We start from the raw sequence: 16,792 nt of genomic DNA, 5'->3' as shown, positions 1-16,792 counted from the left end.
ATATATATATATATATAATTTATTACAACAAACTAGTGTAGTAATTTCACAAAAATAATTGAATATCAATTCAATAAAAATTTAAAATACAGCGAATAGCGACATCTCTCGCCAGGACTGGTAACTGTAAAGGTACTAACTGGGTGATAAATCTTTCATAGATTTCTCATAGATGGCGCTACGACTAAAAAGTCGTTGAAAACCAAATACAAAGACACGACGCAAGCACATAGAAAAAATCGTGAGGTCGGCTGGTCCGTTCCGTGGCTTAGTTAGGCACGGCAAGCTGGAAGAGGTCGGTTCGAATCCGGCCTGATCGAAGGAATTTTTTTTGAGTTTTCGTTCTGAGTGTTCGATCTTTGTATTAATAATTATAACAAACTAGTGGAGTAATTTCACAAAAAATAATTGAATATCAATTCATTAAAAATTAAAAAAATTAAAAAGTTTTAAGGAACAAATAGTACCCAAGAATATTAATTTTCTCGTACAAACTTTCAAATACTCCCAACTTCTTCTATCTAGAATGGAAAAATAAGATCCATTGAAATGGAAGAGACGTCATGGTTTCCGGTCAGTGCTCAGCTCGGCTGACCTGTTTCGTTTACAAGGGAAAAATGCATATTAGGCGACCAGGCATTGTTATTGGCTCGTTTTTGTTACGTATTGTAATAAAATCATTATGATTACAAGATAACTCTTTATAGAGGTTTGAGTTTTTACTTGTAACAAAAACTGTAAAGAATTGACCAATGACTGAATTGAATGATGTATTTGAATTAGAAAATTAAAATATAGACATATGAGCTACATTCCGATTACGTCATTGGAATGAAGTCGAAAATGTATCTTACTTTGGGGAAGAAAGAGCTTTAAAGTTAAATTAATCAAGAATGAGTTATTGTTGTAATTGGGTAAAATTTTCAGGCTCTGTCAAATTGTCTACTCAAACTTTCGTTATCCACATTGGATTCGTTCAAAAGTATGCCAAAATGTTTATAAGTGACTCGAATTTAGTAGAGATGAAGCTGCATAGATTTGAACACCGCTACGTAAAGGTGCCTGCTTATCGGTATTCTACAGGATATATCACGGAGAGTGTGCGATGGAATTGCATGATTTAATTCCCTTTCCATCATCGGGGACTAGACGTAGACTGGGGTTCCACCCCAATGTTGTGGATATTCCACGGATTTGCACAAAGCGTTTCGCTTGCACATTTATATGGCGATCGGCTAAAGAGTGGAATTCTCCAGAGTGATTAGGCATTATTTAGGTCTGCACGCCACATCGTCAAACTCATCGTCACTTTCTATCAGGTGAGATGGAGGTCAAATGAGCAATATTTTTTAATAAAAAGAATTTTCGACAAATGACTGTTTTATGTAAACATGGTTTTATAATAAAAGGCAATAAAATAAAATATTGATACGTCTTCTAATGTTTGTAGTTTGGCTGTTACACCCATCTTCCTCGGAACTATCGATATGTAATGAGCAACGCTACCTCCAACGTGACCTAAAAAAATATCAATTACGCTGATTTTGCTTAACAATAATACTCAAAGTAAATAAGATTACATCATCGACGGAGTTGAAGATATTAAAAAATCGATTAGGCGGGGTTTTAGATCTCGTTTTGCTTATTCCAGATATGTTAATGACTCAATTTAGCTAAAAATATCGATTACGTTAGTGATGATAAGGAGAGCAGAATGGGCGCTGGCAATACCTTCGAGTCAACTTCGTCTAAATTGTTTTCTGCACGTTATTTTCCTATTTAACAATGCGACGCTGTTGGAATCTTGTATTTACACTTTAAGTCCATTAGCGTGCGCACAGATCTAGCGAATGCGCCGCGAACGCGCTGCATATGCGCTGCACGCGCCACATGCGTGCTGTTAAATGCTCCTCTGCAGGCAAGCAAGCACTTGTGGCGCGTGAACGGCACGTGAATAGATCGCACAACATAATGCATGTGTGCAGCTCATGAGCCTTTATCTTTATAATACCAAGTGACGCGATGAACAAGTCGTGTGCCTGGTGATAACCGTCACGCCTATCCATAATAGTTGCAGTGCCATTCAGGGATCTTAAGAGCACTACCATTGCGCCCGTCACCCTGAGACATAAGTTGAATTTCCTTCCAAACCAGAACGCAGTAATGCTCACAATACTGCTTGGCAGCAGAAATAGGTGAGGTGGCAATACTTCCCTGGACGAACTCTTTCACTAGGAGCTTTACTGCTATTGAAACAAACTGTTTGCCTTTCGCAAACAGGCGTATTTGCGGCGCATGGTGTAATTGTTAAACTTATTATCTAATAACCACTTAGCTTTTCTACTGACAATTATAGTACTACTGGAACCCTCTATGGTATTCGCACCTCACTTCAAGTATGTTATGCATAATTCACTATCGTACTACCAGTTTAGATCGTCCTCTGATAATCACATCTAACTTCACACTGACAGCTCTACGTGTGTACCAAATTAAGAATGTATTGAAAATGTAACCAAAATAATTCCAGACCATTGTGCTCGCTCGATTCGGTTGACCTGTTTCATTGCTCTAGGGAAACGTGTGGAGCGTCTGGCCTAGCCCAGTCCTATCCGCTTATGTTGCTTGTAAAGCGTCAACATGTAGCTCGTACAATCAAAATTTCAAATAACTCACAACATCATTGGGTTTGGTACGTATAATTTGTAGAGTAAAACAATGTTCGATATATAGGAAATGAAACTATATTTTTCGGATCTAAATCGCCTATATTTGTTTTTTTAAACAAACCGACTTTTCGGGCCCGTTACCTATCCCATGGTCAGCCGTGACCATGTGACCTGTAAAGGATTCGAAACGCTCGCTGGTTTGTTTGAAAAAATAAATATACGTGATTATACGTTTTTTTATAATAATAAGTGACGGGATGAACAAGTCGTGCGCCTGGTGGTAGGCGACACGGCTATTCATAACAGTTGCAGTGCCACTGCACCCGTTACCATGAGACATAGGTTGACAAGTCCCATGTGCCTGTAATTTCACCAGCACTCTTCCCCTACCAAACCGGAACGCAGTAATGCTTACATTACTCTTTAGCGGCAGAAATAGGTAAGGTGGCAGTATTTCCCTGAACAAACTCTTTCACAAAGAGCTCTACTGCCTAAATTTTCATTTCCTACGAAAACCTAAGAACTTGAAATGTTCCCTATTACCAATTGTGATTTCTAACTTAGTGAATTTGATATCCACTACCTCCCTCTCGTATATTTTATCGTATACTCTGAGCCTGGAAAAACATAGAGTTCCCTCTATAAGGCGATAAGAAAACAAAAACTTATTGTAATATAACCAGGAGCATTAATTTGTTATAAACTCAACAATTTCATTAAAACACAACGCTAAGTAAGTCATAGATAGTATAAACAGGGCGTAAATCCTAAGCTTTATTTTACGTTCTTCCACGGCAAAAGCTATGACGGTTTATTACTATGGAGCAAGCTTGTACCTGTTCTTATTTTTACGATCACATAGGAACTTCGTTTGCTTAATGCAGAAATATGTATTGACAAATGGTTGCTATTAACCCCCCGTATCCCCCTTTGGGAGAGGATGCAAGCTACAGTTTCAAACTCTCAATGCCTAAAATTCATTTAATCTTTTTCCGATTGATTTTTTAATTGCAGGTTATTCAATATTTTTTTAAATACGCGTATACTTAAGGGTAATATTACACCGCTAAATGTGATCCACGTCTTGTCATTTGTACAAAATGGACTCATGTAACTCCGAGTTACTATATAATTCTAGAATAATTGTTGTGTGGAAGACCATGTTATCATGTTATTACTCACCGTACTACATAATACGAAGTGTTTTAATTTTTTAGGTTTCGCACGTAACACATAGCATTTAAGTACTGCCAGCTTACCTATTTCGACCACCAAACTGTAATGTGAGCATTATGGGCTTTGAAGGGACTTGTCAACAGATCTCAGGGTGACGGGTGCAGTGGCAGTCACCCTGATCAAGGCGTATTTTATACGCGCTGTTAGCGTAAACGCACGTCATCTGCCCGTAAACGTGCCGCAGACGCGCTGTAGTCGTGCGTACACACGGCTACAGCGTTTTAATAAGAAATAGTTTTAATTTCAGTTTTGTCTGTTAATTTCAGTCAGTTTTTAAAATGAAGCAACTGAATGAAATTCTTAGTGTAGACTCCAGTGGAGTACATAGGCTTCTTGTTTGCAATGCGATGTTTGCGCGCGTTTGAATCGATTCATTAGGCTCATAGATCTTTAAGAAGCGTTTGATATAAATTAATTTATAAAACTTTTTAACCTTTGTGAAGAGAAAATGAAGATTATTATTATTATATATTATTATTGCTATTTAAAACTCCGAGTGACCACAAAACCACTATGGACAGGCGTATAGCTTACTATTAGGCACACTATTTGTTCGTCATTTATGTAAATATAATAAATAGTCTCAGAGTACTAAAAAAACCGACCTCAAAAGTACGTGGAATTACATAATAATTACTAAGTTTTATTGAAATCGGTTACCGGAAAGTGCGCAAACCCGGATTCATCTCTTAGTTCGCCACTATATGAGACTTGACACAGGAGATAATAAAAATCGGTTCTCACTACTCAAAGTATATTGAGAGAGAATAACGCCTTGAATTGGAGAATAGCAAAATCAACCATTAAAATAATTGCTCCTTATAATAAAATTTAGGCGCTATTTATAAAAATGAATCTTCATGCGTGAACAGCCACCCTTGGAGGTGGATGATTTTCTTCAAAATTAAATGGGACCACTATGGAGGTACCCTCTTTCCAACAAAAAATGAATCATGGAAATCGGTTCACAAATACCGGAGTTATCGAGTAACATACATACAAAAAAAAACAGTCGAATTGAGAACCTCCTCCTTTTTTTGAAGTCGGTTAAAAACAAAGTTACGGCTAAAAGTGACAACATTTTTTTAATTAGTACGATTTATATTATGCTAAAGAAGTTCGTTGTCAAGTACAGTTTCAGATTTTGAACCCTTTTCCAATATTCTGTAAAGGCGACGTTAGTACGTCGTTAAACCTTTAACGTTAATGTTTTTCAGCGCTTTGTAGTACAGTACTTATTATCATTAGTCGGATGTTCTCATTCTGAACAGAAACCACAAGTGTAGGTATCACCGCCTTATTAATTTTCTTTCTGGCAATGCTATTGCAATATTACATATACTTACCTACTTGCAAATATCTATAGAGGAGTAACCACTTCTTATCTGATGGACCGTCTGACTATATTGCAAATTTATGGAGCCAATGTGGAGTAAAACGTGGGAAGAGGTAGACCTCGGCGTACATATCTCAATCAGATAGTGGATATCCTTAAAAAAGGCCGGGTTAAAAGTATCAAGAACAAATGGGCATGTATGAAGAAACTCGTGGGAGTGAAGAAGGTCAACCAGATTTGTCAGAAGCGTAGCAGGTGGAGATCCGTGGTGGGAGGTCCGGTGGGAGAATCGGTGGGAGACAGGCGTTATGATATGTATTTGCTGATTTGAATCCATGAATTGATATTTGATACTTGCAATCTCCATTCTCCATAATAGATAAGCGTTTGTAGCTCCAAAACACAGACTTCGACAATACAGTTAAAGCTAAAATTATTTACAGTCAAAACATTCAGACTTTTCAACATACAACGCAAACAAGTTAAAACAAGTTAGTCCGGTATTTGCTGATAAATTGTTGTTTTAGCAATGTTTTGGGTATACAATTATGCATTTTGTTAAGTAAACCTCGTAATAATTTTCACGGCATATATGTAGATAAAATATTGATGTGGGTAAATAGGAATATTGCGTTTAACAGTTAAATAAATAAAATTGTAATTTATCTCCAATTCCAGGGGACACATAATTATCGGCAACGAATTGTTACTATCATATAATACAATGTAACGTGATTCTTTCACAATTCGGCTTTTGTGGTCAGGACAACGAATACTTCAATGCGTACCACACAGAAAGAAAACGTACAAATATTCAGGTTTCCCTTTATTTACAGACAAAAAAGAAACATTATATTTATTTAAAATTTATACAATATTTGAACCAAAATTACTCGTCTAAATTGATGACAAAGAACCTAAAAGTATATTTGTGAGATTATGTATATACAAACATATAGCTGTGTAAATAGGCAGCTATGTAAAATACCATTATAACAGACACAAAAGCAAAGTTCCAGGGTGTAGCTAGTCTTTAAATAGGTAGAGTGTGAAATAGATTATAAGAAAAATTAATATTTATACGCATTTGTAAGACTTTAATAACGCATACGCATAACTTTATTACGCATTTGTAAGTCATAAAATACAGGGATGCATTAGTCTTGCATTAAAATGAATTAATAAAATTGAATAAAATCCAGACTTTATTTAAAATAATATGAAATTTCTATATTACATTCTTGCTTTGTAAACAATAGGAAGCTCGGTAACTTTAATTCAATAACTGTTTTCGGAATAACGTTTGTAGCCTTTGCTGGTCGAGAAGCTCGCGTAATCGTACGCGTGTGACGTCGTTTCGGTTTGGTTTCAAATACGACAGTTTGACGTTCAATTCGGGTGTTGTGAATAGAAATGATAAGAAATCGTACGACATCAAATCTAACCGATCGGCAACTGAGTTATCGTAAGGTTCTGAATCCATTCCCAGAAACAGAACCCTTTTGAGTATTTATTACATAGTGCAACATTAGCGGGCTTTACACAGACACTCTATCGCGCGTGACACTGCAATCGTGCGCGATTAAAGACGTTGGAAGGAAAAAGGAAAGACCGCGCGATTGCGCTCTTCAGTCTTTAAGTACAAGGTAGGACATGGTATTCCAGCTGTATTCCACAACTCGACATCGCCACGCTTATTCTACGCACGACGCCCACTGGCGCCATTGCAGGGCATTCTTCGATATCCCTACATGATAGGCGCACATTGACGTTAATATATCGGTATCCATAGGCATGGCGAAATCTACCGTCGCGCATTGTGCTCGCGTTTACCTTTCATTTTGATCAGTTGTAATTATTAAAAATTCTTCAAATCTTCTATAACGTAACAGTACATTTTCCTGTTAATTTTGTATGTATTTCAAGTATTTCAAGTCTATCTTTATTTTTGTTAATTATAGAGAGTGTTAATTATTTGCTACACCCTAACGAGGTATTTGTACTTAGTAATTACCTATGTAATGCCTGTACTAACATTGTTTACAATAAATAAATAAACGTGAAGCCGAAGCATGCCGTAGGCTTCCGAGGTATTCCTGAGGCTGCCGGCTCGGTATCCTTAAGCTTACCGCAGCTTTGTTTCCGCGACCATTATTATTGAAATTTCAACTATAACGTCATAACCTTTAAGGTATATTACTATTCGTCACTTGAAAATCCCCAGCCCTGACGTCCCGTCATCGGGTGCCGGGCGTTACATACAAAATTTATACTCATTTCATGTCAGTGTAAGGAAAACTTATAACAAGCAGTAAGATCACACCTTCCATCTAACTAACTATTACCCTTTAGTTGCCTTCTACCAAATCTACAGTACAGTAAATTTCGGCTGCCAATCAAGTACATAACTAGTCGCTTGCCTGTTCTTTTCTGTACATATGCTAGACAAATACATCTGGCTAATTGCAATCGAAGAACGTTTTGTTATCGGGTTTCTCATCTATTACCCTCTGTTTCCAATTTCCAGCATCATTTGTTATGCGAACACCGCCCTTTAATTTGCATGCAATTAGAAAGACTTTTCCTTTACTTATAGGAAAACTTCTCTCTTTTCGCTGCTCTAGTTTCGTCTCTTAAACGGCTCCATTATTTTGTTTATTTACGTAAGAAAGAGGAAACTCGTTCCCCTTCGGGTTACTACGTTCACGTGTCACTTGTCTTTCTTTATGAAAGTCTTTTGAAAGTGTTACATTTCTTATTTCTATCATATTTAGCATTACAGTTAGAATTGAACTTAGCATTATTACATTTTTTAAAAGTGGCTACAGATTTGCTCGATTATTTGTTTGACGATCGACAGGTGTGATCAAACAAAACGAGTAAATTAATAAGTAACAAACGATTGATTTTTTGTCGATCAACATATGTGATCAAAAATCGAGTAAATGCGTTCGAAGCAAACGATCGATATCATATTTATTTATTTATACCTGCTCCGTGTGGAGGTATTGTATTAAATCTTCCAAAGTTCCAAGTAGCGTTACTATAAAACACTTAAACACTGCCTGAAAATCTTAACTTAGGCACTTTGTAGAGGTACTAAACTAATTCAAGTGGTAACCAAGCTTTAATTAGGCAGCACTTATCTACAAATTGCATGAAGTGGTGTCACGTGTCCCAAAGTGTTCTTTCGCAACACTGCGCACTGCTTTGAAACTACTAGACTTTAAAAGGCGCCATTGTACGAGTAAAGTTGGTAAATGCTCTGCATTTTGCGTAGGAAATTGTAGACTGCAACAAATTGTCCGCATAATTCGTGTTACACGGACAAGTTTTCCTTGGCGCTACTGTTTATGGCAAGAGGAGATACTTTTATGCAGATAGCTTTCTGAAAAAAAAAATGTTTCTAGAAACCGGACTGAAGTTTTTAGATACTTGTGTTGAATTTCGCTGCATAAAGTGGCAAATTGTTCCTCTTCAGATTGACTCTCGTAACTAAAATTAGACAGTATTTAGGGTTTGATTTTGCATTTTGTTCTGTAACTCGTAGCATTCTCGTTATATTGAAACTAAAAAAAAAGAAACTAAAAACTTTCGTCTTATTTTATATTTTGAACGAGATAGTACTTTATTGTTCAAGTCAAGAAAATTTGACCACACGATGTTAATGCTGGCTAAATATGGCCACCAATAAACTGTAAAAAAATTATTTTTCTGATCTAAATCACGTATTTTTGTTTTTTAAACAAACAAACGAAATTAGCTTACGGAACAACCCAGAACACCCAAAACCAGGAATCGAACTCGGAACATCGTCGTTCAACACCCACAGTACAAACCGTTGGGCCACTCGTCATCAACATATGTATAAAATGAGGTTAATGACAAATAACTCGTCAAAAGAGAATTTTCAGATTTTTTTTACACGCGTCAAATGAAAACAAAGAGGTTAAATCCCGAATTGGCCGAATTTTTTTACCGTAGGCACTAAAAAGAGGATTTTAAAGGGTTCTCGTTATCGCGGGGGTCCGCACGCGACATGAAATTAAATAACTACCTTTACCTGATTGTTGGTTTTCGGGTCAGCTTTTATTTTTACCTTCTTTTATTCAACTTTGTTTTGGCATTGTAATCTTTAACTATTCTGTGAAGTCAATGGGGAATAGATTGCAATAGTCACTGATTTATGTGGTAAAAAGTAGTCTGCGAAATAGCCTGCAAAAATATATATTTCCGCCTAACTTTCTTATCTTAAAGTTTTAATACGCAGTTATCCAAATCCAATGGTAATCAAGAATGTAGGCTTATAAGCTTATCTTTACCATTATAATATATATTTATATAGTTAACATTACTATGGTTCGATATTTCGTGGAAGAAAGATAAAGTTCGCGTAAAAGCCAAGCCACAAAGTTCAGAAGTCGTCTTCTAAACTTTGTGGCCTGACTGTTAAAACAAATATATATAAATGTTTCTAACTTTTTTATTTTTATAACTATGTTTACGTAAAGAAGCCATTTTTCGAATAACAAACCATCGAGTAGACACATCGAAGTAGCGTGAATATTGAACCCATCTACATCAATAACTCATTTTTAATAAAAATTAACGCCCTTTCTTCGCCGGGATATGGGTATATTGAATTTCAAAATGTGTGGTACATTTACACCTTCCTATTATCAAATTTCAATCACGTCTACACTTGTCTCTGGAATACATAATGATGTTTACGCACCAGCTAAAATTGCGCGCCAAAAGCCAAATTGAATAGAACTTAAGAGCTTTGAGGTCTCAGAGGATGGATAAAGGATAGGGGGAGGGAGTTATAGTAGATATAACTCAAAGGTGGGTATGGAAAGGAACGACTTCTCTGACAGCGCATTTTTCATATTCCTGCTATTCCGGGCCACTGAAAAGCTTCGTCTACGTTTTCTTTTATATTTTTGACACTCGAGGTATATCACGGATTTTTTGAAAAGTGTTCTTACCTTTTTTAAACTTACTTGAAATCTTTTCTTGTGTGATGATGGCGGCGTACTAGGAATATAATATGTATTTCGAATTTTACGCAGCAATACATTTGTGAGTATAATAAAATTGAATTAGTTTTTCATTTGAGTCAGTGTGCTAGAGCAATATGTAAGTTACGACTTATGGGTTTGTATTAGGAATTCTCCGCAATATGAAATCTCTCTCTCGGCGGCCTAAAGTATAATGTTTATTTTAGATATTGGAAATCTATCGTTGGATTTAAACTTACCCAATGGGATGAGAAACGGACCGACATAAGGTAAAGTAAATAATTTAATATGGGCACATTTCAATCGTTGAGTTAATTGACTCAAAAATTTTTTTTTTATATCTTTCATTGCAGTCAAATGACTCTCTTATATTTTGTTGTTTGTTTGATATATATCGGTTAAAAATAGAATATTTCATTTTTTAACCGCCTTCAAAAAAGGAGGAGGTTCTCCATTCGACTGCATGCTTTTTTTTGTGTGTATGTTAGGCGATAATTTCTGAACCGATTTTAATGATTCTTTTTTTGTTGGAATAACAGTACCTCAGTAGTGGTGCCATTTAAATTTGAAAAAAGAAATATTCCACCTATAAGGGTGGCAAACTAGGGGATGAATGACTTTTGAGATCGGATTTTTTAGTACTACTTATATACCGAGATTATTGAGTCAGTTGAATCACATTTTTTCTGTTTGCCTGTGATGGATGCAGTAGACATTTTTTATGGGATATTTAGATTGTTCTTCACGGTTGTGCTTTATGAAATTCAATGTTGACTAGGTTTTTTGAACTAATGGGCTTTTTTAGAATATGGATTCATTTGGAAAACACCCACGCAGCATGTACGGTTATATGGAAACCAATGCCATTCCACACTCACTTATTTTTTTACGTAACTCTGAATCTAGCATTTTTCGGTTTATACAATATATTTGATGACCTCAGTGGCTTGGCGGTTAGCACTGTGGGCACGAGATGAAGCGGTCTCGGTTATATTACCGGTGGGACCATCTTGGGAAATGAAATGGTTCTGGTCTGAGCATTCTGAATAGTGTCCCGAAGTTAATATTATATCTTTGGTACAAACAATATAGGGATGTTTTGTTTGAGATCAGATTATTGGTGTAGTTATCAAGCACGTCATTGTTATTATTATTTTGGTTATCTATTTTAGGCTCTTGCCCGAGGCTTTAAAGATACATTTTGAATTTTGAAATGGGAGAAGCGGTATTCTCCGACAATGGTACAACCGGTTGAGATCAGATATTTAGATCCAGGAACCGGCGAAAAGCTACAAAAAACTAATTAAAAAATGGAAACAATGAACTGTCGTACCTGCCGTCGCAATTTTGTAAAATGAAATTTTACTTGTAAAATTTATAGATTTACTAACTTATAAGTAAAATTCTACGAACCTGTACCAAGTCGCCATGGATACCTCCAGCCGCTGTGATGGTCAGTAGGCACACGTAGGGCACCAGATCTTCCCTCGGTCGATGGAGCTCCAGCTCGTACGTCCGACCGATATCACCGTAGTAAGTTCTGTTACATTCTGTTGACAAGAAAACGCCTCTTGAATACTGAACAATAAAGGATCGAAAATGTTCGTTAAGAATTAAAAAGAGAGAAGTTTTATTAGCAGTAGAGGTCCTTGTGAAAGAACTCGTCTAGGAAAGTACTTCCACCTTACCTGTTTCTGCCGCCAAGCAGTATTGTGAGCATTACTGCGATCCGGTTTGGAAGGGCTAAGAGTGCTGGTGAAATACAGGCACTTGACTGGGACTTATCAACTTATGTATCAGTGCCTCCATGATCTTTGCGATTTAAATCTCGACGACAACAGGCGCACGACTTGTTCACCCCGTCACTTATTATTATAAAAAAAAACTATTTTTTCGGATATATCACGTAATCACGTATATTTATTTTTTCAAAACACCAGCATTTCGGGTCTTTTACAGGTCACATGGTCACGGCTGACCATGGGATACGTCATATGTCACATGGTATTATATAAAAAATAAAAAGAATGTATCGAGTTCTTAGGTTTTCGCGATTGTTACACATAGGAAATGAAACTATTTCTCCGGATTTAAATCGCGTTATTACAAACAAACCAAGACATTTCGGGCTCTTTACAGGTCCCATGGTCACGGTTGACTGGAAAAGAATATACCTATACCTACATCAAAATCACTAATTATATGTTTCTTACCACGGTATGATTACTTTTAATTGTCTCGATATCATAGTACTAATAATAATAAATAAACACATAGATAATCGTACCGTAGTACGAAACCTGTAAGTAATTAGTGATAATCTTTTTTTTATGATACCTAGTAACGGGACTAACATGTCGTGCGCTTTGTGGTAAGCGACGCGCCTGTCCATAACTATTTTTCCGGATTTAAATCGCGTTGTAGTGCCACTCAGAGCTTTAAATCGCAAAGATCTGAGGGGCACTGCCACTGCGCCCGTCACCCTGAGACATAAGTTAACAACTCCCACGTGCTACAGGCACTTGGGAGTTGTCGAGTTGGGAGTTTGCGCCCGTTGCCATGAAATGTAAAAATTATCCTTTAAAACCGGAACGCAATAATACTCGCAATACTGCGTGGCGGCAGAAATTACCTACATATTTCTGCCCCTAAGCAGTATTGCGAGGTGGCAGTACTTCCCTGGACGAACTCTTTCACTTTCTACTGCTACTTAATCATTTATTGAATAATTACAATCTATTAAAATGTCTTCGGTTCATAAACTCATAAAATCATAATGTTTACTCATTCGTCCGGCAGAATCTACTTTCACTTGTTTGATTTAGTAGCATAATATTTATGAAAATATTATAATTCTATAATAATAAAGTTTATTTTCCCCCAAATAGAAGAAATATAATTATTCTCTAACGTTAAGCTGTGTTTGAAACATTATTTGCCCAACTTATATAACTCGATCGAATAAAATTCAATGAAGTTTTGTTTTCACTTTGCTTGGTTCTAAGTTTATTTCATAACTTTATGTTAACTTAAAACAGCCTTTATTAGGAAAATATTTTTTAACAAAGCAAACAATCTGATATAACAATCTGATACAGTCAGTTAAGATACGAGATTCAATTATTTTTTTTGATTATATTTCATTAGGAAAGTTTATTATGAAGTTTGTAGTTAAGTAGTAACATCGGCCATACATATATACACCTGCTACATTTGCATCTTACCACTTCTTGTTCTTATGGTATTGACAAGATACGATAAATCAATTAATAACGTAAAATAAATAACGCAAACACATATGGCCTCGCACTAGGGAAACCATAAACCCTGTACCACGGGAGCCACGCGCGCACACATAGGAAGACAACCACAATTTACACCCAAACTCACGAGAGAAATAAATGTAGGCCATACAAATATTTCTTCCGGCCCAGAAGTCGAACCCGGGACCTGTGCGTGGCAGTCCAGCATGGTAACTGTTCGGCCACGGGAGCGATAAGCATACAACAAGACAAGATACATGATCGATGACATATATGATCGAGAATCTAGTCGCGCTGACTTGTAGCCGCCATTAAATCCCCAAGCATGCAATTATTAGTCACCGCGCAAACAATCTAGGTTAGAACTGAACAAATTGTCCTTGTTTTGGCTAACCTGATTACGAAGCCTATTCAAAAATTTCAGATTAAGCATGGCAATATCTTGCTGGTATAGACAGCGTTTATGCCACTCAACTAGATATGGTTTCCGTATACTTTTTGCTCTTGTTCCATTCGTACCTAATGTTGCCTTAAATCGGTCTTGGTCTTGTTCTTATATTTTTGCAAGGGCAAGATCAAGACATGTTTTATTGACGCCAGATCGAGACAAGTCCTGGGGTTAGTCTCCACTTGCTCTTGCGTTGGGTGATACTAATAGTGTAAGTTTTCCAAACATGCCTAATACTGGGAACTCTAGGTACCTATTCTGGCCTTTAACACAAAACAGTGAAACATGCAAAAAAGATTTAAAAAATGAATAATAAAACATTTTTTACATATTTCCAAATACATGCTTACGAAACAATGATTGCGAAGACCGATTTGCACTGTGGACGCTGGATAACGAGGTCCCGGGCTCGTTTACCAGTAAGACCGACTTAAGAAATTTACTTTTGAAATTGGATTCGGTCTTAGTGGTCTGGGAAGTGTACAGGAGTAAATAAATATAATATATTATGTGTTGCGTACGTACATTCAAATTGTATTGTGTCCTCATTATAGTTAAATATTATCTACAATACAAGATTATGTATTGAGATTGATATGAACACAATGGAATAGTTTTTTTTAATAATATCTAGTGACGGGACGAACGAGTCGTGCGCCTTACGGGAAGCTAGACGCCTGTCCATAACAGTTACAGTGCCACTCAGATCTTTAAATTGCAAAGATCTGAGGGGCACTGCCACTGCGCCCGTCAGCCTGAGACATGAATTGACAAGTCCCATGTGCCTGTACTTTCACCAGTACTTTTACCCTTCAAAATCGGACCACAGTAATGCTGACATTATTACTGCTTGGCGGCAGAAATAGGTAAGGTGGCAGTACTACCTTGAACAAAGTCTTTTACAAGGAGCTCTACTGCTGCTATATATGGATTATATGTCTTATAATAAAAAATGAATGAAGAACTGCAACACTCAAATAGGTAAACCTTTCTATGATTAAGAGTACTAAGAATGTAAAACAATTATAAGTTTCATTGTTAACATCAATAAAAAAGGAGATTTTGAGACCAGGTAATTGGTATGATTATGTAAAAAAAAACATAATTATGTTAAATAAACCTATATACCCAGAGGTAACTTAGAAGCACGTATATTTTACGAATGTACACAAGAAAACAGCGCAATCCTTGTTCCGCCACCCACATCATTTGTCCACGTACAAAATACCATTCTCGCTCTCCATATATGTACATAATGACAAACAACATTCTAAGAGAAATATTTGCTGTTTAGTTCTGAGCAAACGAGACGTATTCAGACAAAGAGAAGTTCTAGCCGTAGATGTAACTTGGGCATATACGGGAACTTTAGGCTACGATTGAGCTTTCAAGTTGATTGCTATTATTACACGTACACGTACAACTTTTCTAATTGGAACCTGTGTATACTGCTTTTAGGTTATTTTTATAATTATACATTTTTCATTTGTTTTTAACCCGACGCAAAAAGTCAGGAGCAGTGATCGTTAATTTACCTAAAGTATTAACGTTTTCTTAGTATGCACATTGCACATATCTATTTCGTGATATGACTAAAAACATCCCGGTATGCACATTACTATATCAATGCTTCAAGCGACGTCACGCTGCTACGCTCCGAGCGACGTCACGCAGCTACATTACTACAACCGACAAGGCACTCAACTGGCTTCTACGCTGGACATTTTAATACAGTGTGCCACGAAATTACTATTTTGCTTTTTTTTTATTCTCTGAACGATGCCCAGGGTACGACACTCGCCACCGATTTCTCCTGCAGCTGATAATAACCAGTCAGCGGTGTTTGTCAACTCGAACACGCGGAATAAAAATAAAATAGCCACTTCCACAACCAGGGATTCGGAACGTGAGCAATTGTCACCTATTTTGGCAGCGATTGAGGGCCTCCGCGAGGACATGAACGCGAAATTCAATGTGCAGCAGGATAACTTCGACCAATTCAAGATTGCTTTGTCGCAACTTCGCACCGAAGTTACAGACATAAACAATAAATTCACGTTATTCCGAAAGGAGTTTGATGAAAAATCGATTGCTATCGACTTTCTCTCTGGATGCCAGGATGAACAGGTGGCAATCAACACTGAATTTAGACAGAAATTTAAAAAGCTGGAAGCCTTCAACTTACCCTTACAGAATACTGTGTCGGAGCTGACTTCGAGGGTAGCCCAAATGGAACAGCACTCCAGAGATTGCAACATCGAGGTACAATGTGTTCCTTTCCGGAACACATGAAGCAAGAGCGAGAACTTACTAACCATGGTGGACCAACTTTTACGTACCGTGTCGTGTGAGCTTCCTGAGTTAAGCATCCGAACAACACATCGTGTGGCTAAACTACAGCCCAATTCTGATCGTCCTCGCAGCATTGTGGTAAAGATGGCAACTCCCCAGACTCGTGACGCTGTCCTAGCGGCAGTTGTGAAATTCAATAAGTCAAAAAAGTGTACAGAAGACAAACTAAATGCTGCCCATCTTGGTTTTGCTTACAAACAACCTGTGTATGTGTCGGAGCATCTAACCATTGCCAATAAAAAGCTGCACGCCGCCACAAGAACTGCTGCGAAGAATAAGGGCTATGAGTATGTTTGGATCCGCAATAGTCGCATTTTTGTTCGGAAGAATAATGAAAGCCCATCCATGATTGTCAGGAACGAAGATTTTTTAAAAACACTAAGTTAAACGTTTTTTTATATGTATTTATTAAATTAATTTTAGCATGCTTGTTAGATAAATTATTTTAAATTCAATCTTAAAATATA

General features: G+C 36.9%; 1 protein-coding gene across 1 annotated transcript in view; it reads right to left on the bottom strand.

Moving 5' to 3' along the window:
- LOC113237097 overlaps window positions 1–15,217 on the bottom strand; it is a 64,834-nt gene extending 49,617 nt beyond the window's left edge. Inside the window, exons 1-2 of the mRNA XM_026473363.1 lie at window positions 15,202–15,217; window positions 11,676–11,812 (exon numbers count right to left, since the gene is read on the bottom strand). Coding sequence (XP_026329148.1) covers window positions 11,676–11,812; window positions 15,202–15,217 — 153 coding nt within the window. The remainder of the gene's footprint in view (window positions 1–11,675; window positions 11,813–15,201) is intronic.
- Window positions 15,218–16,792: the final 1,575 nt, after the last annotated feature.

Source organism: Hyposmocoma kahamanoa, unplaced genomic scaffold (assembly GCF_003589595.1).
Source record: "Hyposmocoma kahamanoa isolate Upper Pololo Valley unplaced genomic scaffold, ASM358959v1 93, whole genome shotgun sequence".
Classification (NCBI taxonomy): domain Eukaryota; kingdom Metazoa; phylum Arthropoda; class Insecta; order Lepidoptera; family Cosmopterigidae; genus Hyposmocoma; species Hyposmocoma kahamanoa.
The sequence above is the reverse complement of the archived record's forward strand: the minus strand, read 5'-3'. Positions and strand labels throughout refer to the sequence as shown.